This window comes from Osmerus eperlanus, chromosome 5 (genome assembly GCF_963692335.1).
Source record: "Osmerus eperlanus chromosome 5, fOsmEpe2.1, whole genome shotgun sequence".
Classification (NCBI taxonomy): Eukaryota; Metazoa; Chordata; class Actinopteri; order Osmeriformes; family Osmeridae; genus Osmerus; species Osmerus eperlanus.
This window is the reverse complement of record NC_085022.1, coordinates 18,813,272-18,840,405: the sequence shown is the minus strand read 5'-3', so window position 1 is coordinate 18,840,405 and position 27,134 is coordinate 18,813,272. Positions and strand designations below refer to the sequence as shown.

Genomic DNA, 27,134 nt, shown 5'->3' with positions numbered 1-27,134 from the left:
ACGGATCTCCGACAGGATAGGGCCTGATCCAACAAACTATCCACGTGGTGTTATCAACGCATAGGTTCAGGGTAGACTTTAATGGAGAAACCGAACAGTGTGGTGCGAGGGGAGGGGGTGTGCACCAGCTGTCTCGCGACGCGACACACACGCGTGCGAGAACATCGCATTAACAGGGCGGACAGAAGAAGACGGGTCAGTCACAAATGTTGGGTTGCACACATCCAAACACTAACGCACACGCGTGTAGTCAAAGGAGACATGCAGGGGTTCCAAAGGTCAAACCAATGCTGCTTAGCATCACTGTGTGTGTGTGTCTGTGTACGGGAGAGAGAGGAGAGAAAGAGGAAGTGTGACTACGGATCAAGTTTCTGTCTGTTTAATCATTTATTTTACATTTACATTTACATTTAGTCATTTTAGCAGACGCTCTTATCCAGAGCGACTTACAGTAAGTACAGGGACATTCCCCCGAGGCAAGTAGGGTGAAGTGCCTTGCCCAAGGACACAACGTCATTGGCCTGGTGGGGGAATTGAACCGGCAACCTTCTGATTACTAGACAAATTCCCTAACCGCTCAGCCACCTGACTCCATTTTGCACCATATATCCCATGCAACCCATTTTGAACGACAGCTGTATTAGGTCGACGACCACATAGGGCTTCAATATGAATAGAAAAGGCATTTTTTGAAGCAATTAGTTCTGTACGTCGTAGTAGGTGCAGTTTTCTGACAGAATAAGCAAGCAGCCGTCTCGCGGAAATAATGAGGTGGACTGGAACTTTTGTTCCTGTGCAGAACATCCCCCTTGCCGTCTCAATTTACTTTCAGCCATCTTCCTCTCCTCGTCTTCCTCTGTGTCTTGCACTCAGCTGTCTCTTGATCTTCTAGTCTTCTCCCTGCTCCCCCCCCCCCCCCCCCCTGGCTTGTGTGTGCCGCTGCTGGTGGGTCCTGGTCTCAGCATTAACATGCAGAGTCCATCCAAGCCCCTCAGCCCCTGGGGGGATTGGAAAGCCTTCAACAAGCATTGCTTGGAAGGAGGAAAGGAGAGAGAGAGAGAGAGAGAGAGAGAGAGAGAGAGAGAGAGAGAGGAGAGAGGAGGAGAGGGAGAGGGAGAGGGAGAGGGAGAGGGAGAGAGGGAGAGGAGAGAGAGAGAGAGAGAGAGAGAGAGAGAGAGAGAGAGAGAGAGAGAGAGTGATTGAGAGAAAAAGGAGGGGATAGAGAAAAGGACTGATTGGAAAAGAAAAAAAACAATTTGAAGTATGACAGGAAAGTGAACGAGGAGAGGTTCCTAGACATGCGCGGGTCTGAGGCGGCAGGGAATAGACGTGCATGTTTAGGTGTTTTGACTTGGCTAAATAAAGGTTTTGAGCGATTGATGCTACATGCGGAGAGGGTTGAGACGAGCTTGCGAAGAGGGGAGGGGGGGGGGAAGTTTCCCCCTCAGATCCAGAATAGAAACCTGCTTTACAGCTGCACAGCACGGCCAATCGAATGTAAACATGTCCTCACAGCACACAGACTGACATGCTGAACAAGCAGGCGCTGTAGGGAAACAGCATAGTTATACAGTGTGTAGTTATATATACACTGCATACACCCTCAGAACTGTGGGTACCTGTGTAAATGTGTGCTGTGTAGGGCTGGGGTGTGTGAGGGACACACAGACAGACAGGTAGTGCTATAGCAGGATTTGTATCTTTACAACACAACGTCCGACGCCCATGCACACACACACACACACACAGGCACGAACATGCACACTGGACACAGTAATAGCAGCAGCTACATCAGCTACAATAGCGGCAGATTTGATGAATGAAGGCGAGGAGGAGCTCTGTTTCTGCTGTATTAGAATTCACCACCCGACTTTGACTGAGGGGGAGGGAGGGAGGGAGGGATGGAAGGAGTGAGGGAGAGCTGGCAGAAAAGACCGGAGAGAGGGAGAGATAAAGGAGGGGTGGAGAAGGTGATTCAAGGCAAAAGGAAGGAGGGAAGAGGGGGTGGAGCTCTATCGACAATTAAACCGACTGGCCAGTCCTTCTTAAACCCTCACACACACACACACACACACACACACACACACACACACACAAACACACGCACACGCTCACACGCACAGAAGACCTGCCTCAGGGAACCATGGCGCATGCACACGTGCCAGCAGGCAGGGGGAGATCAATCGTGCTGTGTGTGTGTGTGTGTGTGTGTGTTTGCCGGCGATGTGTGTTAGCGACATGCTGGCGGTGGCGTATGTTATGCTAGCGGAGGTGTAATGTTAGCAGCGGCGGAGGGGGCTGCTCGGGCATGTGTGTGTCGGTGTGTGTGCGGCTAGGATGCTCACAGAGGGCTCTGGGTGTGCGAGTGTGCCGTCAGAGGGGAGGGGAGCCGCCGAACGCAGAGGAACCAGCAGCGCTAGCAGCGTCGTCAGAGCGGGTGTGAGCGCGTGCGAGCAGGCATGCGTGCGTGAGGGGTTGGAGGGGAGAGGAGAGGCAGACGCGGCCGCGGCGGGACTCCCAGGAGAAGGAGCGGGAGTCGGGGAGCAGACCCAGCCTCTCTCCCCCACAGCAGGAGAACCAGGAGCCAGGGACGAGGCGCGATCCGTAGCCCCGGCCCGAAGCCCTTGAGGCAGGGTGAGAAGAAGGGGTCCATCCTCCCTCCTCGAGAGGGGGGCTTGTCACTGGAGCTTGAACTGTGGATATGTTTGGCTTATGGGGCTTCCAGACGGATCTGAGAGACAGAGGACGAGAGGAGGAGAATTCCGCTGCCGTTCCCGTTAATCGTTAATGCTGTTGCTCTTGTCTCGGATAGGACTCTGGGAAGTGGAGAGACGGAGGCACAGGGGGAGTGTGTGCGCTGCGAAGGAGTGAGGGAAAGATACAGAGGAAGGAGAAGAGGAAGAGAGGGAGAGGGGGATTGGGAGGAGGAGTGCTCTCTCCTCTCATGACTCTCTCACATACTTCTGTTTGACTGTTGAATGTTGACCGGTCGACAGAGAAGGGCTTTATTAAAAAAAAAAAAAATACAACCCCCATCGCCGTAACAACCAGGGGGCGTGCCGGCTGACCGTCCCCTTGGCGACCATGTCGGTGACCACGGGCTTCAGCTACCAGCTCCCTGGCATTACCACGGTAACATATGTGTTTGTTTACAGCCCCGGGAGTGTGCAACGGGACCCCAGCCCACCGCCTCACACCCCTCCCGCGCTGACGGGCGCTCGCGGGCCCAAACGGAAACTCTACAGCGCCGTCCCAGGACGCACCTTCATCGTGGTCAAGCCCTACACCCCACAGGGCGAGGGCGAGATCCAGTTGAACCGAGGAGAGAGGGTCAAAGGTAAGCCCGTGCGCCCGTTAAGATCTGGTGTCACCCCATATTGAACCCACCTTTTATCAAATCATCCCCGATATCAGTGTCTTGACCTGGATTCAAACTCGTCTTGTTTTTATGAGGTCAACTGTGACCACCTGAGACAGCTTGCTGTTATTGTAGACACACTAGTCCCTCTCTCCTCCACCTGTAGTCCGGAGGAGGCAGTGAGAGACAGGACTAGACACACGGGTACAGAAGGAAGACACAGACCATAGTTCATGCCCGTTTTCCATTATGTTGTCATTCCTACTCGTCACGTTTTGACGCCGGGGCATAACCCCTGGTGTCACCATGACGACGGCTGCAGTCCTGTATTGGCTCTGAACTTTAGGGTTAGGGTTAGGGCAAAGGTGACCTCATGCATCAAAAACGGACGCCATAGGGTTAGGATTAGAGTTAGGGTAAAGGTCCGGTTTCGTCTAACACTGACGCCATAGGGTTAGAATTAGAGTTAGGGTAAAGGTCCGGTTTCGTCTGACACTGACGCCACAGGCTAATGAACAGTGACTTCAAGAGTTCCTCCCAGGCGACAACATGACGCCTTCAGACTGAGACCAGGTTCAGCTTTCCTAATATTCCTCTGGTGTTACTGTAGGAGGGGCCAGATTGGAGACTGTGGTCCCAGAGTATCAGTGTGGTCTCGTGCGTGGAGGCTCCTTATCCTTATACACAGTCATAGTTAGGCTCTACTATGCAGGTCTGGGTAGACAGCAGTCCTTTAAACCGAGACTGATTCATGTATCATTCCATGGCTTTCCGACTCATCTCAACATGAATTGTGTTCTAATGCTTGATGGTGTTTTGTTGCGTTTTTTTTGCTCTTCACCAGCTCATGTGTGTGTTTCCTGTAGCCCGCAGTGGCCGTGCTTCTCATGTGTTTCTGTGTGTGTGTCCTCTCTTATCTCCATCCATGCCTCACTGCAGAGTATGACTCTAATGACGTAGAAGGTAAAGTCCATCACGCTCTACCCACCTGGTCTGTCTCTCTCCCTCACAGCTCTGTGCCTGACCCCCCCCCCCTCACCTCCGGTAGTGTGCCCCTGAACACGTCCACCTTCCTCTTGAACCCCGCCCCCCCAACACCCCCCCCCACAACACCGCCCCCCACAACCCCCCCCAGCTGACTTCTGTAACCGTAACAACGGTCCTGCCACACACACGCGCGCGCACGCCTCGTCGGCCTCAGTGGTTACCTGAGCGACGTCGCGAGGCGTATGGGATGGGTGACGGCGTGCATGCACACTGTGACTGTCCTTCCCACTTGACGTGGCTGTGTTGGTGTGTGTGTGTGTGTGTGTGTAGGTTACACCTTCTCCTTAGCGCATGTGTAGAGGAGATGATCCCTGTGCCCCGACACCCACTCATCTGGAGTGGCGCACATGCTACAGGTCAAGTCGGACACTATTCTTTTGTGTGTTTGCTTCCTCCACTGCTAAGCACATACCCACGTGCACCCAGAAACACACCCACATGCACACGCACGAGTCTGACAATATGTCTTGGTGCTGCCAGCCCAGCACACCATCTGTGCCTAACACTGACCCATGTGACTGTTTGTACACAGCATGGTCTGGGCTATTTAGAGGGATACAAATCCTCCCGTTGAGTTGTGATGTGTGCTAGCTGAAGGGACTGACCAGTCCCTCCCTCCAGGTCCTGAAGAGGAGTCTGAGGAGAGATCCTCCCAGGATGGATGACCCATGCTTTGATCCATAATGCATTTCATCTAATCTGCATTCATTAATGGATGAGTTGCTAATAGTAATAGGGCTCATTTACACTGAAGGAAAAGAGGAGGGAGGGAGGAGGGGATGCAGAGAGATTGGAGGGAGGGAGAAGAGAGGAATGGAGGGGAGAATAGAGGAGGGAACGAAAGGGGGGAGGAGAGATGGAGAGAAGGAGTGATAGAGGAGGGATGGAGAGAGGAGGGAGGCAGATAAAAGGGAGGGAGGGATACAGAGGATAAGCTGCAGAATGCTGTATGTTTCTGAGGAGCTGAGATGGGGTAAACCAGGACACCAGTGTGGTCTGACAGCATAGCTAGCGACTGGATTAGAAATCTGGTGATGTCTCTGTACAAATAGTCCTGCCCAGTCCAGGATTGAACAGGATTGCAGGAACAGTTCATTTAAATTATGATTTGTTATTTTGAATGGAGATGGGAGAAGGATTTACATAACAGAAATATTCAGTGTCTGGAAAGGGCACTCTCTTAAGACCCATTGTTCCCATGGTAAACAGGAAGTAATTTATCATGTGTTTTGTAGGACTCTAATCTGGATCTGTCTGTTGCTTAGTGTTGGGGGTGTGTGGATTTTCTTTGTCACTTTTCAATAGAAAATTGTATATGTTATTATTCAGAATCCCCCCCCTCTCCTCCCTCCCTCCTATTGTTCACCTACTACAGTCTGATTAGTATTTCAACAAAAGTGCCGTAGAACTTTCCAGAACCCCTGTATGGAGTGTTCGGACACCCTGCTAGGTTAGCAGAACTCTGTGTGACCATGCCTGTGCTAGTCCCAGCTGTAGAGGACTAACAAGCTTCATAAGCATGGGCCTGTAGTCAAACTGTTATTCCACAACAAATCAATTAGATTATGTTTACCCCCTCAAGGACCATTTGAACGGAACAGTTTGTTTATGTACTGTGTGACTCCTAAAGAGTCGTGTCTGGGGACAGCTCTTCCCGTCTCCCATCTCTGTCCGTGTCTATCTTCTTTTTTGGGGGGGTTGCCTCACCTCATAGCAGACAGTGAGGAGGAAGAGGAGGAAGGGTTAGCGTCTCGGATATCCTGTTTAGCGTTGCTCCTGTGGCAGCAGGGGTTGTCGTGGAGGACGAGACAGTGATTATAGGAGCCCATCAGAGGAGCTGTGGAAGCCAACTGTTACAATCACTCACTTCATCTGGCTGGCCTCCCACAGGGCCGATGTGCTTCCTCATCAATCTGGAAATAGATGACATCACTGTCTGATCCTGCCCCTGCTAGCCATAGTCTGATGAGCAGCCCATAGAAACCTGACAGCTACGGAGCCGCCTCAACCCTGGAGTTACTGTAATGGGCAACACAGGACCTTCTATGTACATAGAGGCCGCATAAGAAGCCTGAGTCTCCCTGAGACAGTGGAAGCTTCAGTCCAGCCATGGGTTTGTGCCCTTTGTGGAGTAAGTGTGTAGGGAGGGAGATCATCTCATGTACTCTGTCCTGCGGCGCTGCTTTCAGGGTGTCTATAGCAGCCTACATCCCAGCCTGTCTATCTGATCCAGTTCTCTCTACTGAGCTGTGCTCCAGTCTATCGTGTCTCCATTCTTCACTGTTACCCTACCGGTGGCCATTGGAGACACACATCAGTAGGGATGCCTTTTGGTGTGTATGCTTGTGTGTGTGTGTGTGTGTGTGTGTGTGTGTGTGTGTGTGTGTGTGTGTGTGTGTGTGTGTGCAGAGCCTAAATCAATAGGTGCTGATAGAAACTCAATGAGGTTTGTGCATGTGTTCGAAGAGGGGTAGTGTGTGTGTGGGCTTGTGTAAATGGTCATTTGGTATGTAAGTCTATGGCAGGTCCCTGAGGTCTTTTCCCTTCACCTCGGCCCTCTCATCCTGCCTTTATCTCTCTATCAATCTTCTATCTCCCTCTATCTCTCAACCTTCCACCCATCCTCTCACTCTCATTGGTGTAATCTGATCTCATCACCAGGATTGACATCTCTCAATAGGCCATTTACTGTCACCATAGTAACGGACAAGGAAACTCTTCCTTTTATCCCGGTCAAGGCACAAGGCGACACAAACACACGTTTCTGTAATCTTGTATTACACCTAATGCACACGCTCACACACACACACGCGCACGCACACACATATACACAAACACAACACGCATCTCGCCAAACGCCATTATAAATCTTGCAGACAGCCATGAAAATGAAACCCGCACAAATAACGTTGAGATTAGACATTCACAAACATGATTAATGGGCTTGAGCCGCACCCAGTGTGTGCAGAATATCAACACCGCAATGGGCAGTGGAGTAGACCTGCCCCAGCGTCATAAACACGTAAAAACACGCACACACACGAATGCACACAAACACACATGCCAAACACACATCCACAAATAAACTGGTCATAGGTTATGCCTGACCTACTGTAGTTTGACACCGTCTGTAAGAACAGATATTAGGAATTGAGATATTTGGGAAGAAGCGGTCCACTCGAACCTTGGCCTCAACAGCATGTTAAACTGCAGGCCCATGTCTCCGCTGGGTTACAGATGCTGCTGGTGGAGCAGTGGGGATCCCTCTGCTCCCAATACAAGCAGATCAATGTTAGTGTCCATGCAATGCACCTGTCCTTAATGCTCTACTTAGTGTGTGTGTGTGTGTGTGAGCCTGTGTGGTTTGTCGAGGAGAAAAAACACTTTCATTGCATCTTTATTGTAATGGCACACACATAGACAAACACGAATGCAAACACAACTCATTATATGAAACTGAATGAATGCAACATTGAGTTGACAGCAGTGGCTATTACTGAGATTAAAATGCATCTGTTGGTAACCAAGCAACAGGTGTTCAGCACATCACATCGAAAAAAAATAACCCAGCTCCTTCTGAATAGAAACGATCACGCAAGTCATGACACGTTTCTGGAAACTCTACGACAATAATTTGCCATTTCATTTCCCCTAAGTTTGGCCATTCTTCTGCTCCCTCACTGCATCCCTGGGGATGAAGGTTTCCTCTAAGTGCAGTATTTAGACTCAGTGCCATTGTTAGCTTCCCACAGAGAGAGCAAGGCAAATTTATTAGAAACTCTGTGTGCGCATTTGTGCGTGTGCATGGCAGTTTTTAGCCAGCATTATCGTGTAAGACTACCTCCTACGAGTTAGAAACACTGGATCATTGAAGTATTTTGCTACTAGCCGTACAATCAACTCTCTCTCTCTCTCTCTCTCTCTCTCTCTCTCTCTCTCTCTCTCTCTCTCTCTCTCTCTCTCTCTCTCTCTCTCTCTCTCCCTCTCTCCCTCTCTCCTCTCTCTCTCTCTCTCTCTCTCTCTCTCTCTCTCTCTCTCTCTCTCTCTCTCTCTCACACACAGACACACACACACACTCACTACCCCCCTGCATGTATTCATGTGAAGAACAGTTCTGCTCTGATCTCAGACCATAGGAAGGGTTACACTGTACATGAGAGCTGAGAGTGTATCCCCCCTGTTCTCTCTGCCTCTCTTCAGCATGCCTCCCCAGTGAGATACCGCAGTGTTGCCATGACATTAACACATCCGCTGGTATTGCTGAGACCTTACACTAGAATGTCTGGAAAACTGTCTTTTCACAAAGACGGCAGGCTGTTTATGCTGTGTACAACCATACAGTTGTCTATAATGTATATTTGGAATATCCCTGAGATAAGTGCTCATGCTGGGCTTAACAGCAGATATATAAATATCAGTAGAGGATATGCAGTCCGTATTGTACTGGAACACTGTGCCAACCACTCTTATACGCATACTCCCAATGGCTGCTCTACTGCTAGCTTATGCTATTAGGTCTCCCCCTATCCCTCTCTATCCCTCTCTCTCCCAGACTGAGCTACTCCTGGCTGCATTAAGACCAGTGTGTGTGTGCGTGTGTGTGTGTCTGAGGGGGCAGAGTGATGGGAAATGCTAATGGTGTGTGAGTGGGGGGATGTGTGTGTGTGAGTGTGTGTTCATTTGTCCCTTTCTCCCCAGGAGAAATTACAGAGTTGGGTGAGTGGGGTCTAGAGGGCATGCACTTTATTAAGACTGGTCCTCATTTTTACTGACAAATGTGTTGTATGCCGTATTCTGTGTGTGTGTGTGTGTGCACACATTTAATATTTATGCTGGTCAGTTCAGTGGCCTTAGGGAAGGGTGCTTTGGTCACAGATGACCTTCTCACTGTCCAATCAGAAACGCAGCATGTCGCAAAGGCCCGCCCACACTCAAACCTACACCCTGCAGACCGCACCACCTGTCCCTGTATTCTACACACACACAAACACACCCGTGCTCCCACACACGCGCACACAGAGTCATACCCATCACATACCCTGCACCGTCATACTCATCCGGTCCTACACATCCTCCAGCTGTTTCAGCAAGCGAGGGCTTGGTAAGCTTCCAATCACCATGGTGAGGAGCGCTTCACTTTCTCCTCGTCCCGTCTTCCCTCCTCGGTGGGCAGGTCGTGGTGCTGAGGACACCCGCCGTACACGCGCTCACACATTTTCAGTCATTTTAGTCATTTAGCAGACGCTCTTATCCAGAGCGACTTACAGTAAGAACAGAACATTCCCCCCCCCGAGGCAAGTAGGGTGAAGTGCCTTGCCCAAGGACGCAACGTATTTTTTGGCACAGCCGGGAATCGAACCAGCAACCTTCTGATTAATAGTCCGATTCCCTAACCGCTCAGCCATCTGACCCCCCACGTGCACAGACTGTGTACGCACACGCGCTCTCTCTCTCTGGTGAAAGAGATTCGGAGCTTCGATTAGAGATTTCAAGCGCCCGCTCGCTGTACAAACGGCTAATTACAGCGATGTGCAGAGACAGACGCACACGCGTGACCTGTGCACCGCTAATTACAAACACAGCGGAAAACAGCGGCAGCCGCGCTCGTTATGAATAAACATGAAACGGTGCAGCGGGAGCCCAGGCCTTTAAGTTTCATGAGCTGACGCGAATACACAATCGAGAAGCGTTGCTTGAAGCGGTATATCTGCAGTGTGTGTCACTGTGCGTGTGTGTGCGCGCGCGTGTGTGTGTGTGTGTGTCAGAGTGCCACTGCAGTCAGAGTGTGGCTGTGAGATCCTGTAGTGACTCCATATGGTATTCCGCAACAGGCCCAATATCCCTGGCCCAGTCGTTACGTAGTATGAGTGTGTGTGTGTGTGTGTGTGTGTGAGGGAGAGTAGAGAGAGTGAGGTGCAGTGAGGAAAGAGAGGCGAGTATTTACTAATGTCATAGTCATAGTATCTCGGTTGGAGAAGACCAGTATAACAGAAGAATTGAGGATAAGGTCTTATTGCAACATATGACTGTGTATTGTACATGAGGCAAATGCATAGATATGCACCGTCATATGCAATCCTTAAAATCCATATATTTTCACATCAACTCACCAATCAATAACAGATTAACAGAATGAGAAATGACTTGAAACAACCAATACTCTATTTTGGACATGTTTGCAATCAACAACCTATTGATCTCTTGTTTAAAAGTCAATAAAATAGATACTTATTTAGAACTTATTTGCATGCAGTCACCAGACCAGAAGCTCATTCTCAGTTCTCACGTGCTAGTATTGACGTCATAAAATGTTCTTACTGTGCAACTATCAGGATAATTCAATACAGTAGATGGCAGTAGCATTGTTAAAATACCAAACATGAGTTTCAAACATGTGAGAGAGAAAGAAAGGCAGAAGATAAGAGTTATTAGGTGCTTGTTCTAGTTTAGTCTACACCCAGTGGCCAATAGAGATGGAAAGGTGAAGAGAGAGAGTGAGAGAGATGGGAGGTAAATAGGTGGATCCTTCAAGGTTAAGGAGGAAGGATGGGGATCCCTCTGTCAGCTTGGGTTGTTAGTTTCCCTCCCTCCCTCCCTCTCTCCCTCCCTCCCTCCCTCCCTCCCTCCCTCCGTTACCTTGCCGACTCCCTCCCTCCTTTACCTTTTTCTTTTCATTCCTCCACTGCTCACTGTGCTGCCTACTTCCTCCGTCATTCATAAATAAAGCTCTCTCTGTCTCTCTCTCTCTCTCTCTCTCTCTCTGTGTCTGTGTATCTCTATATATTTCTCCCTCTTTCTATTACATTTTCTACCATCAAACAGTACTGCTCTCTCTCTCTCTCTCTCTCTCTCTCTCTTTCTCTATCTCTGTTGAATACTGATGAGGTAGGGACTGCACCACTCCCTAGCCCTCTCTTAGCTAAAGGAGTTGTGAGAACAACATACACCCACACGCGCATGCACACACACACAGACGCCCACACACTCTCTCTCAGGGAAGCGTGACTATCCTTTCCTCTGCTCACTTCTTCCCTCCCTCCTTCACCCGCACTCCTCTTTTCTCCCAGGTCCACTCTGTCTCTACGCTCATCCTTCCCACCTCCACTTCACAGCCACCACTCCTCCTTTCCTCCCTCTCATTCTTCCTTTCAGTCTTCCTCCTCCTCTTTTCCCCCTCCACTCTGTCCTTGATTTGGTTTTCTGTCTGTTGTACTACTGTATCCCTCCCTTCATGTCCAATCCCAGATGACTGATCCTGTCCTGCCCCTGTCTCTCTCTCTCTGGCTCTCCTGGGAGCTGCCACCACCTAGACAGCTGTGTGCTCCGCTGTCAAACAACTCCATGAATGAACGCAGCACACAGCTCCCCCCCCCCCCCCCCCACCACCACCACCCGTCGCTCCGTCCGACACCACGTCTCTCTGAGTCATCTGCAGGCTCCTAACCCTGGCCTGTGTCTTGTGTGTGTGTGTCATGCATATGCTTCTCGGTCCTGTCTATTAGGGGATTGAACTGAGATTTAATAAAGCATACAGGGCTCCGAATCTAATAACAGCTTCACTCTGGTTGTTGTAAAACACACACACACACTCTCTCTGGTGTTCTGTAGAAAACCCTTGCTCAGCAGTTTTGACCCCCTACATGTGCAGTAGCACCGGAACACACATCTTCACGCACTTTTAGATTGACGTTTGTACACACACTCTGGGCAGTTTGGCATTCACATATGGAATACATACACAATTGCATATCTGGGAGTGTGTGTGTGTGTGTGTGTGTGGAGGGGGGGTTGTTTGTCTATTGGAGTGTGTGAAAGAGAAGGAAAGAGAAAAAGAAAGAGAGCGAGAAGGAGAGAGAGAGAGAGAGAGAGAGAGAGAGAGAGAGAGAGAGAGGGGGGGGGAACAGAGAGAATATTTATGTGAATGACTCAGCTCCAACCAATAGAGCGAAGCTGAGCTGGAATTAAAATTACCTCAATCGGTCGTCACACACATTCAGATACACACACACACACACACACACAGACACACACACACACACGGTGGAGATGCAATGAAGCCTGTAGGCAGTGTGTGTGTGGAGTATAAATAGCTCTGCATCTTCCCTGATGCTATTTTTGGACCAGAAGTCGTGACTTGCAACGTTGCAACGCCTGACACACACTCTCAGACAATGACACGCACGCTTGCGCTTGTTCTTGACCTGTCTGATTGTGAACGCATGCAGGTGTGGGTAAACGCTTGCACGTGCAGACCGTTCGTCATATGATGGATCGGCACTATTTGAAGTCTCTCCATTGTCGTGAGAGCCAACCTAGACTCACATGCTCTAAGTGCAGATTTCTCAAGGCTTCTGTTCTCTCTCCTGTGTAGCGCTGCGAGTGATTATGAGCTCATGTGAACCTGTGGAGAGGTATAGAAGTGCCGCAGAGGTGCTACTGTTCAGGCTAGGCTAGTCTAGGTAAAGCAAGTGTAGGCTAGGCTAGGCTAGGTAAAGCTAGTAGAGGCTAGGCTAGGTAAAGCTAGTGTAGGCTACGCTAGGCTAAGATCGGCTGGGCTGGGGGTGGGCTTGGCCAAGCCCCTACAGAGGTGTTGATTGGGTATTGCAGTGGGCTAACTGTTTAGCCTGGCTTGAGGCTACTTTCTGTAGACAAGCTGTTTCTGTAGTCAGTCGCACTCTGTGGGACTTCTCTGTGTCCTCTACTCTGTTGTGTTCTGGTGTTATCACCGTCCTTCCCCCCCCAAACGATCTTCTCTCCTCTTCTACCTTCTATCAGTCTGTCTCCTCCATCTCTGTACCTCTCGTCTTCCCTCTTCTCCTTCTCTGTCTGTTCAATGCTCCGCTTCCATCTCTCTCTCTGGCTGTGGCCCCAAAGCAGTCTGGGTATAGGATGTAAAGGATGCAGCACTAATGATGCTTGCTTGTTCGCCACACACACACGCGCGCGCGCACAAACACACACCTACTCACACATAAACACACACGTGTAGACACACACACTTAAAGTTCCTTCCTGCCACTCTGCCACCGAGTCAACGTCTGTTTCCCGAGAACAGTTGTCATGCCAACACTGGCTTGGCAAGCATCAGAGCCAAGTGGCAGGGTATTGAGAGTGATAAGTTATCACTGATAGCTAACACAGGAGACGTGTGCGTGTTTGAACGCATGTGAATGTGTGTCTGCATTTGCATTTCTATTTGCGTACTCTGTGTGTGTGTGTGTGTGTGTGTTTGTGTATGTGTGAGTGTCTGCGTTTGAGTGTGTAATATCTCTCAGATATTAGCTTATATTAGCTGATGGCAATTTGAGGATTAAGCTATGATGCTGTGAGGTTTAGTGTGCGAGTGTGTGTGTGTGTGTGTGTGTGTGTGTGTGGTTGTCGACCTTATCGTGACTGCACTGACAGGCTGTTAATTGGCTTGATTTCAGTAGTCTTGATTAGTGCTTGGGGTTTATTCAGCTGTGGAAAAGGAGTTGGAGACGATGTTAGTGTGTGTATGTGTGTGTGTGTGTGTCGTTTGTGTCTTTGTATGTTGAATATGCGTGAACAGTCATCTTCCCCAGAGCTGTGTTGGTGCACTGCGAGGATCGCTTAGTTCTGCCTGTTGGCTGGCTGGCATTTGATGCTGAGGTCAGTTGAGTTTAATGATGTATGTTTGGGGGGGGGGGGGGGGGGGGTGTAATGATGTGATGTGGTGTGGGGACCATGACGGATCAATCAGGTGTCTCAACCAGAAGACCGGCATTACTGTAGATGATAGAGAGAGAGCAGGGTGAGAGGAAGGGAGACAGTGTTAAGCTGTGATCAGAGAGGAGGCAGGGAGGCAGTGTTAAGCTGTGATCAGAGGAGGATATGTGCATCTCCCCCGGCTGCTGAAACATCCGTTTCTCCAGCAGGGCCTCTGTGCAGGGAGAGGGAGCCTTGACTGGGCTGGGAGCTGGCGACTCTGGGAGCTGGGGACTCTGGGAGCTGGGGATTCTGGGAGCTGGGGATTCTGGGAGCTGGGGACTCTGGGAGCTGGGGATTCTGGGAGCTGGGGATTCTGGGAGCTGGGGATTCTGGGAGCTGGGGACTCTGGGAGCTGGGGATTCTGGGAGCTGGGGATTCTGGGAGCTGGGGATTCTGGGAGCTGGGGACCCTGGGAGCTGGGGACTCTGGGAGCTGGGGATTCTGGGAGCTGGGGACTCTAGGAGCTGGGGACCCTGGGAGCTGGGGACTCTGGGAGCTGGGGACTCTGGGAGCTGGGGATTCTGGGAGCTGGGGACTCTGGGAGCTGGGGACTCTAGGAGCTGGGGATTCTGGGAGCTGGGGACTCTGGGAGCTGGGGATTCTGGGAGCTGGGGACTCTGGGAGCTGGGGAATCTGGGAGCTGGGGACTCTAGGAGCTGGGGATTCTGGGAGCTGGGGACTCTAGGAGCTGGGGATTCTGGGAGCTGGGGACTCTAGGAGCTGGGGACTCTGGGAGCTGGGGATTCTGGGAGCTGGGGACTTTAGGAGCTGGGGACTCTGGGAGCTGGGGATTCTGGGAGCTGGGGACTCTAGGAGCTGGGGACTCTGGGAGCTGGGGACTCTGGGAGCTGGGGATTCTGGGAGCTGGGGACTCTGGGAGCTGGGGACTCTGGGAGCTGGGGACTCTAGGAGCTGGGGACTCTAGGAGCTGGGGACTCTGGGAGCTGGGGATTCTGGGAGCTGGGGACTCTAGGAGCTGGGGACTCTGGGAGCTGGGGATTCTGGGAGCTGGGGACTCTAGGAGCTGGGGACTCTAGGAGCTGGGGATTCTGGGAGCTGGGGACTCTGGGAGCTGGGGACTCTAGGAGCTGGGGATTCTGGGAGCTGGGGACTCTAGGAGCTGGGGACTCTGGGAGCTGGGGATTCTGGGAGCTGGGGACTCTAGGAGCTGGGGACTCTGGGAGCTGGGGATTCTGGGAGCTGGGGACTCTAGGAGCTGGGGACTCTAGGAGCTGGGGATTCTGGGAGCTGGGGACTCTAGGAGCTGGGGATTCTGGGAGCTGGGGACTCTAGGAGCTGGGGACTCTGGGAGCTGGGGACTCTGGGAGCTGGGGACTCTAGGAGCTGGGGACTCTGGGAGCTGGGGACTCTGGGAGCTGGGGATTCTGGGAGCTGGGGACTCTGGGAGCTGGGGATTCTGGGAGCTGGGGACTCTGGGAGCTGGGGACTCTAGGAGCTGGGGACTCTAGGAGCTGGGGACTCTGGGAGCTGGGGATTCTGGGAGCTGGGGACTCTAGGAGCTGGGGACTCTGGGAGCTGGGGATTCTGGGAGCTGGGGACTCTAGGAGCTGGGGACTCTAGGAGCTGGGGATTCTGGGAGCTGGGGACTCTGGGAGCTGGGGACTCTAGGAGCTGGGGACTCTGGGACCTGGGGATTCTGGGAGCTGGGGACTCTAGGAGCTGGGGACTCTGGGAGCTGGGGATTCTGGGAGCTGGGGACTCTAGGAGCTGGGGACTCTGGGAGCTGGGGATTCTGGGAGCTGGGGACTCTAGGAGCTGGGGACTCTAGGAGCTGGGGATTCTGGGAGCTGGGGACTCTAGGAGCTGGGGATTCTGGGAGCTGGGGACTCTAGGAGCTGGGGACTCTGGGAGCTGGGGACTCTGGGAGCTGGGGACTCTAGGAGCTGGGGACTCTAGGAGCTGGGGACTCTGGGAGCTGGGGACTCTGGGAGCTGGGGACTCTAGGAGCTGGGGACTCTGGGAGCTGGGGACTCTGGGAGCTGGGGATTCTGGGAGCTGGGGACTCTGGGAGCTGGGGACTCTGGGAGCTGGGGACTCTAGGAGCTGGGGACTCTGGGAGCTGGGGATTCTGGGAGCTGGGGACTCTAGGAGCTGGGGACTCTGGGAGCTGGGGACTCTAGGAGCTGGGGACTCTAGGAGCTGGGGATTCTGGGAGCTGGGGACTCTGGGAGCTGGGGACTCTAGGAGCTGGGGACTCTGGGACCTGGGGATTCTGGGAGCTGGGGACTCTAGGAGCTGGGGACTCTGGGAGCTGGGGATTCTGGGAGCTGGGGACTCTAGGAGCTGGGGACTCTGGGAGCTGGGGATTCTGGGAGCTGGGGACTCTAGGAGCTGGGGACTCTAGGAGCTGGGGATTCTGGGAGCTGGGGACTCTAGGAGCTGGGGATTCTGGGAGCTGGGGACTCTAGGAGCTGGGGACTCTGGGAGCTGGGGACTCTGGGAGCTGGGGACTCTAGGAGCTGGGGACTCTAGGAGCTGGGGACTCTGGGAGCTGGGGACTCTGGGAGCTGGGGACTCTAGGAGCTGGGGACTCTGGGAGCTGGGGACTCTGGGAGCTGGGGATTCTGGGAGCTGGGGACTCTGGGAGCTGGGGACTCTGGGAGCTGGGGACTCTAGGAGCTGGGGACTCTGGGAGCTGGGGATTCTGGGAGCTGGGGACTCTAGGAGCTGGGGACTCTGGGAGCTGGGGACTCTGGGAGCTGGGGACTCTGGGAGCTGGGGATTCTGGGAGCTGGGGACTCTGGGAGCTGGGGACTCTGGGAGCTGGGGACTCTGGGAGCTGGGGACTCTAGGAGCTGGGGACTCTGGGAGCTGGGGACTCTAGGAGCTGGGGACTCTGGGAGCTGGGGACTCTAGGAGCTGGGGACTCTAGGAGCTGGGGATTCTGGGAGCTGGGGACTCTAGGAGCTGGGGACTCTGGGAGCTGGGGATTCTGGGAGCTGGGGACTCTAGGAGCTGGGGACTCTGGGAGCTGGGGACTCTAGGAGCTGGGGATTCTGGGAGCTGGGGACTCTGGGAGCTGGGGATTCTGGGAGCTTTGGACTCTAGGAGCTGGGGATTCTGGGAGCTGGGGATTCTGGGAGCTGGGGACTCTGGGAGCTGGGGATTCTGGGAGCTGGGGACTCTAGGAGCTGGGGATTCTGGGAGCTGGGGATTCTGGGAGCTGGGGACTCTAGGAGCTGGGGACTCTAGGAGCTGGGGACTCTGGGAGCTGGGGACTCTAGGAGCTGGGGATTCTGGGAGCTGGGGACTCTGGGAGCTGGGGATTCTGGGAGCTGGGGACTCTAGGAGCTGGGGATTCTGGGAGCTGGGGATTCTGGGAGCTGGGGACTCTGGGAGCTGGGGATTCTGGGAGCTGGGGACTCTAGGAGCTGGGGACTCTGGGAGCTGGGGACTCTAGGAGCTGGGGACTCTAGGAGCTGGGGACTCTAGGAGCTGGGGACTCTGGGAGCTGGGGACTCTAGGAGCTGGGGATTCTGGGAGCTGGGGACCCTGGGAGCTGGGGACTCTAGGAGCTGGGGACTGGGAGGGTCTGGTGGATGCTCTGGATTTCTGTGTCTCTGGATCTGGTTGGTGGGTTGGGGAAGCGGGGTTCACTGCAAATTGTTTTGTGCTTGCCAAGATCGAGTAAAATTATCTGTCCATGAAGCAAGAATTTTACTAGTATTAAGTCATTTTCTCTTCAAATTTAGTGTTAATTTCTTGTATTTTAGCAGACCTTTTTTGCAGCGTTTTGGTTTAGCACTGGATCCAGGCCAAGACTTGCAGCCATGACTTCAATGCTGCAGGCACTTGGCTGGGTTGGCTCAGGGTTATAGTGATATGCTATGAAGTGAAGAACTCGAGAGGTTGTCATCCATTCCATGAGAGGACCACACTCTGACTCTCTCAATCAACCCGCAACACCACAAGACAGTACACTGGCGTATCCTAGCAACCATTGTAAAATAAGGCTCACTCGGGCAGAGCCTGAGTTGCAGCTAGAGATCTTTGTGTGTGTGTGTGTGTGTATGTTTCCTGGGTTAATGAATCGGTGTTGTGGAAATGAATGCTTTGCTTAAGACCTACTGTCTCTCTCTCTTTCTCTCTCTGTCTCTCTCTCTTTCTCTCTCCGTCTCTCTTTCTTTCACTCTCTTTCTCTGACTATCTCTCTCCATGTCTTCAAATTTGAAATCAAATTACATTTTATTTGTACAGCCCTTTTACAACCAATGTCACGGAAAACTCAAAGCAAAACAGAAGAAGCCTTTGGAGGAGCAGTTCAGTGAAGTAACCCCACCTCAATAGATGGTTGGTGACACAGAGAGGTGCAGACCAGAGGCTGAATACAATTCTGCATTAAGAATAGAGGAAAACAATGAAAAGTGAATGGATGGTGAAACTCATATATCCAGTGTTCTGAATTAGTTGAGCATTTGCGGCGCTCTGCATTGGGCAGTGGTCAGCTACAGAGCTGGGAGGTACAGGATCAGCACATCACCACAGGACACCTCCCACAGACAGCATCCCGTCACCATGGCACAATTCAAAGTCAAGATCACTTAACTTGCGGCGCCTGTTGTTTCTTTCACTAACTGTGTGTCTCTCTCCCCCCTCTCTCCTCTCTCCCTCTCTCAGTGCTGAGTATAGGTGAAGGAGGGTTTTGGGAGGGTACGGTCAAAGGGAGGACAGGCTGGTTCCCGGCAGACTGCGTGGAGGAGGTTCAGATGAGGCAGTTCGACCCTCGACTAGGTAAGGACTCTGCCACACACACACACACACACGCACAGACACAGATACACACACCGACACACACACCGACACACACACACCGACACACGCACACACACCGACACACACACACACACTAGGGAGTCAGGTGGCTGAGCGGTTAGAGAATCAGGCTAGTAATCAGAAGGTCGCTGGTTCGATTCCTGGCCGTGTCAAATGACGTTGTGTCCTTGGGCAAGGCACTTCACCCTACTTGCCTCGGGGGAATGTCCCTGTACTTACTGTAAGTCGCTCTGGATAAGAGCGTCTGCTAAATGACTAAATGTAAATGTAATGTAAATGACACACACACACCGACACACACACACACACTCACTAACACCGACACACACAGACACACAGACACACAGACACACACACACAAACTGCAGTGCTGATGCATCAGTACACACGCTCCAACTGTAAAAATCGTCTTGTATGGCCTTGTCCATGGTGCTTACATTTCCATTGTTCCCAGTTCTGGCTGCTGTCCATGGTGCTTACATTTCCATTGTTCCCAGTTCTGGCTGCTGTCCATGGTGCTTACATTTCCATTGTTCCCAGTTCTGGCTGCTGTCCATGGTTGTTGGTTTGAGGTGCATTTACCACCACAGCCAGCCAAAACCCCCTCTGGATCCCAGTGATGGTCTAGAAGGCAGGCAGTATTAGACCAGGCCTTCAAATGGACACCCCATTACGCTCTGATTAGGTAGCAGGTGCTGTGTTTATGGTAGCATCAAGTTTTTATCAGCTATCCAGTAACAGTGTGTTAAAGGATATATCTGGGACAAACAACCGTGACGATGATGCCATGCTACTTGTTCAAAGTGCCTGGTGCCAAACTGCATATTGCCTCATGTATGTATGACAATGGGGAAGAGGGGAAACTGTTCTTGTAGTGTGTGTGTGTGTGTGTGTGCGTGCGTGGGTGTATACAGTTTATATGTGTATGTGTGGTGTATCCACAGTATGTGTGTGTGTGCTGTGTGTGTTTTTAGGGCTATGTGGTGTGCAGGGGTTGTGTAGAGCAGAGGTTATTGATAAATGTCTACAGCCTGTTTGTCATCTCTTTCTCTCTTTTTAGGTCTGTGGCAGGGGGTGGGGGGGTTGAAGGGGGAGGCTAAATATCCCATTTAAATGCATTGTGGGAAAGATAGGGGGAGGTGGGGGAGGAAGAGGGAGATAGTGAGTGAGAAGGATGGGGAGGATACTCTTAAGGACAGGAAAGCACGAATGGAGAGAGATCGAGAGAGAGAGAGAGAGAGAGAGAGAGAGAGAAAGAGAGAGAGAGAGAGAGAGAGAGAGAGAGAGAGAGAGAGAGAGAGAGAGAGAGAGAGAGAGAGAGAGAGAGAGAGACGACAACTAATTAGCAACATTAGCGAGAGAGAGAGAGAGAGAGAGAGAGAGAGAGAGAGCACACTGTCTCATAAATCCCCCAAAAGTCCCTGATACTTTTTTTTCCTCCATCATAAAATGTGTCCTCCCTCCTCATTCCCTCCTCCCTCCTTCATCTCTCCTTCTCTCCTTCAGCTCACTACACATGGAGTACACCTCATGTGAAGGCTTCAACAGAACTACATCTCTTGCTCCTCAGTATGACAAAAAACCCTCATGTGTGCCAGTGTGTTTCCTCTATCTGTGGTGGCTGCACTGCTTGTCATGAGCAAATGTCTCTGTTACTCAAAGCCTCCCGTACCATTGGTGACATCGTCAGGATCCTGGCCTGCAAAGTTCCTCATCTAAGTGTTAGTGACACAGACCTCTTCGTTATTGTACAGGGCGTTCTCAGCAGATATGAAACAGTACGTAATGCACGCGTGTAGACCCACAGATATATGGACATACACACACACACACACGTATGCACACACATACAGAGACACTCAATCACTCTTGTTTATGAGAAGGTACCCGCTGAGGTGTCGCTGACAGTTAGGGCAATACGTCTCAGCCCACTGAACCAAGAGAGACAGCCCTGTCTACAATTAACCAACCCAAACAATACTGCACTCTCCTGTGTGTGTGGTGGGTGTGTGTGTGGGGAGTGTGTGTGTGTGTGTGTGTTTGTTTGTGTGTTGAAGCTCGCTGTATTGACGTATGCTCCCTCTGTGCCTCTAATACATCACCCCTGAGTCGTGACTCTAAAAGTGCCATCCCTCTTTATCTCTCCCCTCTCTCCTCCCCCTCGGCCCTCCTCCCCCTCTCCCCCCTCTTCCCACCCTGTCCCTCTCTCGACTCCGCAGGTTCAGAAAAGGGAGAGACAAATGAAAATCAAGAGAGTGGGAGCAACACGATTCAAGTGAAGGGCAAAGAGAAGGAGACAGAGAGATAGGGGGGGGGGGAAGAGCGAGGGAGGGAGAAGAAGACAGAGAGATAGGGGGGGGGGAAGAGGGAGGGAGGGAGAAGGAGACAGAGAGAGACAGAGAGGGATGGAAGCGAGGTGTCGTTTGTGTTTCTCTCAGTAGGTATGTTTCCTGACTGTGTGCTGATCCATCCTGGCTTTGGGCTCCAGTACCTGGGGACATCACTCCATCTTGAACGGCTGTTGCTACACCCATAAGACAGATGGGAGAGTGTGTGTGTGTGTGTGTGTGTGGGGCGAGGGGGGTGGGGTTGGGGGTTGGGGCTGATAGGGAAAAGGAGGGTAAGAAAGAAAATTAAATATATTGATTTAATCCATTAAGGCTTCATTGAGCGAAACAGTAGGGTAACGCTGTTGGATGTGGTGTCAAGATGGGGAGAGGGTGGGGATGGGCGTGTGTGGGGATGGAGGGATGGGGGGGCGAGGGGGTTACACTTCCTGTTTCATTCTCGTCTCAGAATCCACACCGTTTAAGCTGACCCTGAATCTCGTGGTAGTTAAAAACAGTTATGTATCTAACAAATTAGATGTCCACAACTCGCTTGTATGGATATATGCATGTGCGCACACTCCCAGTCGTATGACTTGTTAGGGTTTATAGGATGTCCTTACTCAGCGGGTAAAGTTTGTGTGCTTGTGTATGTGTGCTTGTTTTTGTGTCAATATGAATGTAGTAAATTAAGGAATGAGCTATGAATTAGTTATTTCTTTTTAATCCTGCTAAAACACTGCCGCAAGCAACTCATGCACTATTTCTGCCAACACACACACACAAACACACACAAACTCTGTACTGGATAGTCAAGCATGAATTGTACAATGGTGTGGTACAAGGTAAATTGTCAGCAATTATTTTTGCCTCTCTTTTCCCCATTGTCCTCTATCTCCTTCTCCCATCCTCCTTCTCCCTCCCCATTCTTCTTCCTTCATTCTTACGTTGTCAATCTCCCACCCTTCTATGGCCTCTACCCTCTGCTCTTGCTTGTTGCATGAGTCACATCCGTATGAACCGCCTCCAGCCACCAGAAAACCCAGAATGGGTTTTACTCATACCTATCCATTAGGAAGTTAGGAGAGAGAGAGAGAGAGAGAGAGAGAGAGAGAGGGAGAGAGGGGGGAGAAAGAGAGGGGGGAGGGAGAGAGAGAGAGAGAGAGAGAGAGAGAGAGAGAGAGAGAGAGAGAGAGAGAGAGAGAGAGAGAGAGAGAGAGAGAGAGAGAGAGAGAGAGAGAGAGAGAGAGAGAGAGAGAGAGAGAGAGAATGAAGGGACTCTTCTCAGAGCTAGAGACAGGGTTGTATTCAGGGCATCCATGACATTTGTCTACTGTTAATATTTGAACGCACACTTGCATCCAAGGTCCCTGGTGTGTGTCTCTGAGTGTGTGTCCCTGGTGTGTGTCTCTGAGTGTGTGTCCCTGGTGTATGTCTCTGAGTGTGTGTCCCTGGTGTGTGTCTCTGACTGTGTGTCCCTGGTGTATGTCTCTGAGTGTGTGTCCCTGGTGTGTGTCTCTGAGTGTGTGTCCCTGGTGTGTGTCTCTGAGTGTGTGTCCCTGGTGTGTGTCTCTTAGGGATAAGGGGTAAGCTGTATGTTTCAGTCTCCTGACAGACCGCTTGACAAGAAGTATGTCTGCTAGTTGGCAGTCAACTCAGTGACACAGTCTGCCCTTAGACTATATCAGGCTCTCCTCTTTAACTACTCTCTCTTATTCTCAATCTATCTTTCCGTCACACACACACAAGCACGCAGATTGACCCCAGAGCAGTGATTGAATCCCACACTGACATGTTATTTGACTCACCGGCTAACCTCCATCTCCTTCCTGTTTGTCTCTCCCCTTGTGTTCTTCCTTTCTGTGCTCCTCCTGTTCTCCTCCTGAATAGAACATTAACATACAGCCTGTTTTAATACCAGGATTCCTCCTCCGGGCAGAACATCACATTTTCCTTGGTAAAGACGGGTCGAGGTGTAGGAGTGCAAGAAATGTGAAAACGCCTCACTTCTCTGTGCTGGCAGAGGCAGAGCCAGATGGTGTAGCTATCAGTTGAGAAAAGCCGATGCTATTAAGTTGTTCTCTATGCAAATGCTGAAGCAATAACCAGGTAACACACATACGGGCATGCAGACACTTAAGTCTTTATGGTACATGTGAGTGCAGAGTTAGCAAGCAATTAATGGATCTTACTCGAGAGAGGGAGTGAGAGAGAGAGAGAGAGAGAGAGAGAGAGAGAGAGAGAGAGAGAGAGAGAGAGAGAGAGAGAGAGAGAGAGAGAGTCAGAGAGAGCGTCAGAGAGAGAGAGAGCTAAAGAGAGGAAGGAAATGAGACAGTGCGAGCGAGATTGAGTCAGAATGTGGGCTGGATGTTGGATGACATCTCTCTGGTATTCTTGGTTTTGCTGAGTCAGTATTATTGACTGCCGATTGTACTGGGGGTCCTGATCCCTTTAACCCCGTGAAGCAACCTTGTCTCCTAAAATGACACCATCGCATATGAGCGTTTTACATGGAGTGTGTGCCTTGGGTTTGTGTGTGCCTGTTATACATCTGACTGATAGTCACTATCTGTGCTTTTCATCAGAAATCGGTCGAGTGTGCTGCGCTAGGCACACATGCACGCGTGAGCGCACACACACACACACACACCTCACCGCAGAGAACAGATCTATGTGAAATCATAATAGATGGCAGTGCTATTTGAACAATGAATCAAAGCCGAAGCAGCGGCCACAGTGGAGCAAAGACAAATCACTTTTGACAAGGAGCACATTGGGTGATAGGACACAGACACACACACGCGCGCATTATTTTCTCACTTGCGCGTGCACACACACAGACAGGAGACACACAGACACACACCCCCCACACATGCTCGTGCACACGTACACACCTAGAACCAAACAAATAAACGCAAAGATCTGGCGACTGAACTTCTCTCCATAAAAGCCAAGTCCATTTCACGGTGGCATGGATTTTCACACTCCATGGTGCTAGCAACACAGGTAGATAGAGGAGTAGGTTAGGTAGGTCATGTGATCTCTCTGTAAAGGGCTGCTTGAATGTTACACTTCACACTAGCCCCGACCTAGTAAAGGTCTGATTATATCATGATGGATCCATGCCAATGTTGTTATTCCTGACACACACACACACACACAGTTTTCCATCTAAATGGAAAACAGGTTAACTAACTTGAGATACATAGCAGCCCTCTTACTGGCATGGCTAATCAGACTGTTTCCCCTGCCCAGGCTGTGTGTGTGTGTGTGTTTTCTTGTTTTAGCGCTTAACCTTCCCTCAAAGGCAGCTGTAATGTTGTGTTAGCTCTGTGTCGAGTCTTTTCAGTAGTTGTTCTTGTTGTCTACTTCTGACTGAATTATTGAAATCCTCTCTGCTCAGGGAGAGAGGGAGAGAGGAGGTATTTATAGGCATTGGTCCCAGCCATTTCTAGTATACAGAACTAGACTGTCTGCCTCTCCCACACTGCAGACACCGCTCAGGAACCAGAAAGGGAAAGCGAGAGAGAAATGCGAGATATAATGAGAAAGAGTTGAGCTTTGTAGAAAAGACTAGTGCACAGTGATAACAAGCACCGTTGACAGAGACATAGCAAAGGGGCGAGAAGCAGGGAGACATTGGAGGGAATCTAGAGTATCCAGGAGTACTTTCCCATCCCGGACATCTGTGATGGAGACAGGGAAGGCGACGGAAGGAGGGGCTCAGGGCTGCTGTGGAGGGTCAACCGCCATGGCCCCCAGTGGAGAATGAGGGGAAGGAGGTCAGGAGGACTGTCGGGGTCTCCATGACGGGGCAGCAGGGGCAGCCCACCCAGCCTTCCGGGGGGAATTGCAGGAGAGGTTGGTAGGCGTGGCAGAGATGGACTGCTGTCCTGTCCTGGTGTCAGATCTGCCTGTGCTCTGCAGCAGGATAGACGGCGTAGTGACCGTCGTCAAGGCGGAGCAGCCCTACTGCATGTGTCGTGGAGGCTACCAGGGTAAGTTGGTGGCGTAGACTCCGTCATCTCCGCCGTCACAAAAGCACAGCAGAGCGACTGTTACTTGTGCCTTGTCAAACACATTCTCATTTGAGCATGCTACTGTACTGTGGGTAGCTAGAAGGCTCTTTTGAACAGGAGCTAGCAGGCATTAGCATTAGTCGTTGGGTTACAGACCCAGGAGCTGTGCTTCATGGAAGGCTGCTGTCGGTATTAAATATAACTTTTTAGTTAATAACATAGAGTTGTTGTTGTTACTGCATGGTTCTGTCACACAATGTGCAGATACTGTAGCGGTACTCTAGACCTGTTCATCTGGACGAATCTTTAAAAAGAAAATGATTTACTGTGAGAGTTTTTGTGGAATTGTGCTGAACGTTGTACAGATGCAGAATGCTGTGCTCATTTTAAACACACTGTAATCATATGTTGGGCGTGTACCTCAGCCAACCTCACAATTCAATATCACACTAACAGACTGCTTGAGGCCTTCATTTTCACATTCCTCCTTCCTCAGTTTTCACCTCTGCTCTTCCTCCTCATCTCCTTCTCTTCATTCTCCCCTGCTTATCTCCCCCCTCTCCCCCTGAAGTAAATAGGCATTCTAAGTAAATCCAGTAGCCTAGGTTCCACTGCAGATCATTGTAAGAAGCGTCTGACAGGTGGCCTGATTCTCACCCTTGCCGATGTTCATGAACTCTGCCTTTCAGAACTGGCGTTAATACACATCCCCTCCAGTCCTCTTCTATATGAAAGCCTCTCTGGAGAGCGTGTGTTTGTACTAGCCTCCTCACTGTGAGCCTGAGTTGTTACTTTGATCAAGGCGCCTCATATCTTCCTGACTATTCAGACACAGAGCTGTATATATATTTCCATATATATATAAAAACACACTATTCCCTGGTTCTCTATATCCTTCTCCTCTCTCTCTCTCTCTCTCTCTCTCTCTCTCTTTTTATCTCTTTTTCTCTTAACTCTTCGTCTGTCTCTGTGGTGACAGATGAGGTTCAGTAGTTAATCCAGTCTTCTTTAGGTATTGCACATGGATGAAATCCACCCTTTCATCAAGCTTCGCCTTTTGTGGTTCCTGCTTCTATTGCCGTTGAATCATCTCCGATGGATGCCGCTAGTCTGAACATCTGTCTGTACTGCTGTCTGAACATCTGTCTGTACTGCTGTCTGTACTTTGTTCTTCTATCAGGCTTTATTCCAACATCAACTGATGACATACAAAGACATACAGTACAGTGTACACACAAACACACACATATTCAGTTCAATTCAAAATCCTGTTTCCCCTAACCTTGACGATTAAATAAAAAACCTGACCTAAACCCAAACTCTTGCTCCTAACCCTACCCCCAAAGCTATTCCTAACTCCTAATCTATTTGTAACCCTAACAATAATTATATGCCTTAACCTAAACCCCCTAATATCACCTTTACATAGCTCCTGAAAGCTACTTGAACCAAGAAAATGTCCCTGTAAGTTACATTTTCCCTAGTTTATTATTCTTGAGGGGATTTCTGGTCCCTACAAGAATAGTTAAACTAATACACACACACACACACACACACACATGTAGACTGAAATCAAATCATTTCTGAAGCTGTTGTGGATATTTTTTGTCCCTGTCTTATCTAGTTGCCTTTCTCCTTAATGTCCCTTCTATCACCTGGATTGTGCTCAGGTATCTCTCATCTGAACTCCTAATAAACTACATTCCATTTCATCCAAGGTACATTCATCCTATTATAAACTGAATAGCGAACACTAAAGGAGGGTGTATCTGTTATGGGAGGATAATCCTCATCTTCCATCTGTGGGGAAGTGGGTCATTCAGCTCGTTCCTGACATGACCTCTGCAGTGTGCTTACAGA

At 50.8% G+C, this 27,134-nt stretch overlaps 1 protein-coding gene across 1 annotated transcript in view; it reads left to right on the top strand.

Annotated features, from left to right (window-relative positions):
- The window catches only part of shank3a (SH3 and multiple ankyrin repeat domains 3a), a 113,547-nt gene that overhangs the window by 67,408 nt on the left and 19,005 nt on the right, over positions 1-27,134 (top strand). Inside the window, 3 exon segments of the mRNA XM_062460829.1 lie at positions 3,019-3,337; positions 18,773-18,886; positions 25,164-25,253. Coding sequence (XP_062316813.1) covers positions 3,019-3,337; positions 18,773-18,886; positions 25,164-25,253 — 523 coding nt within the window.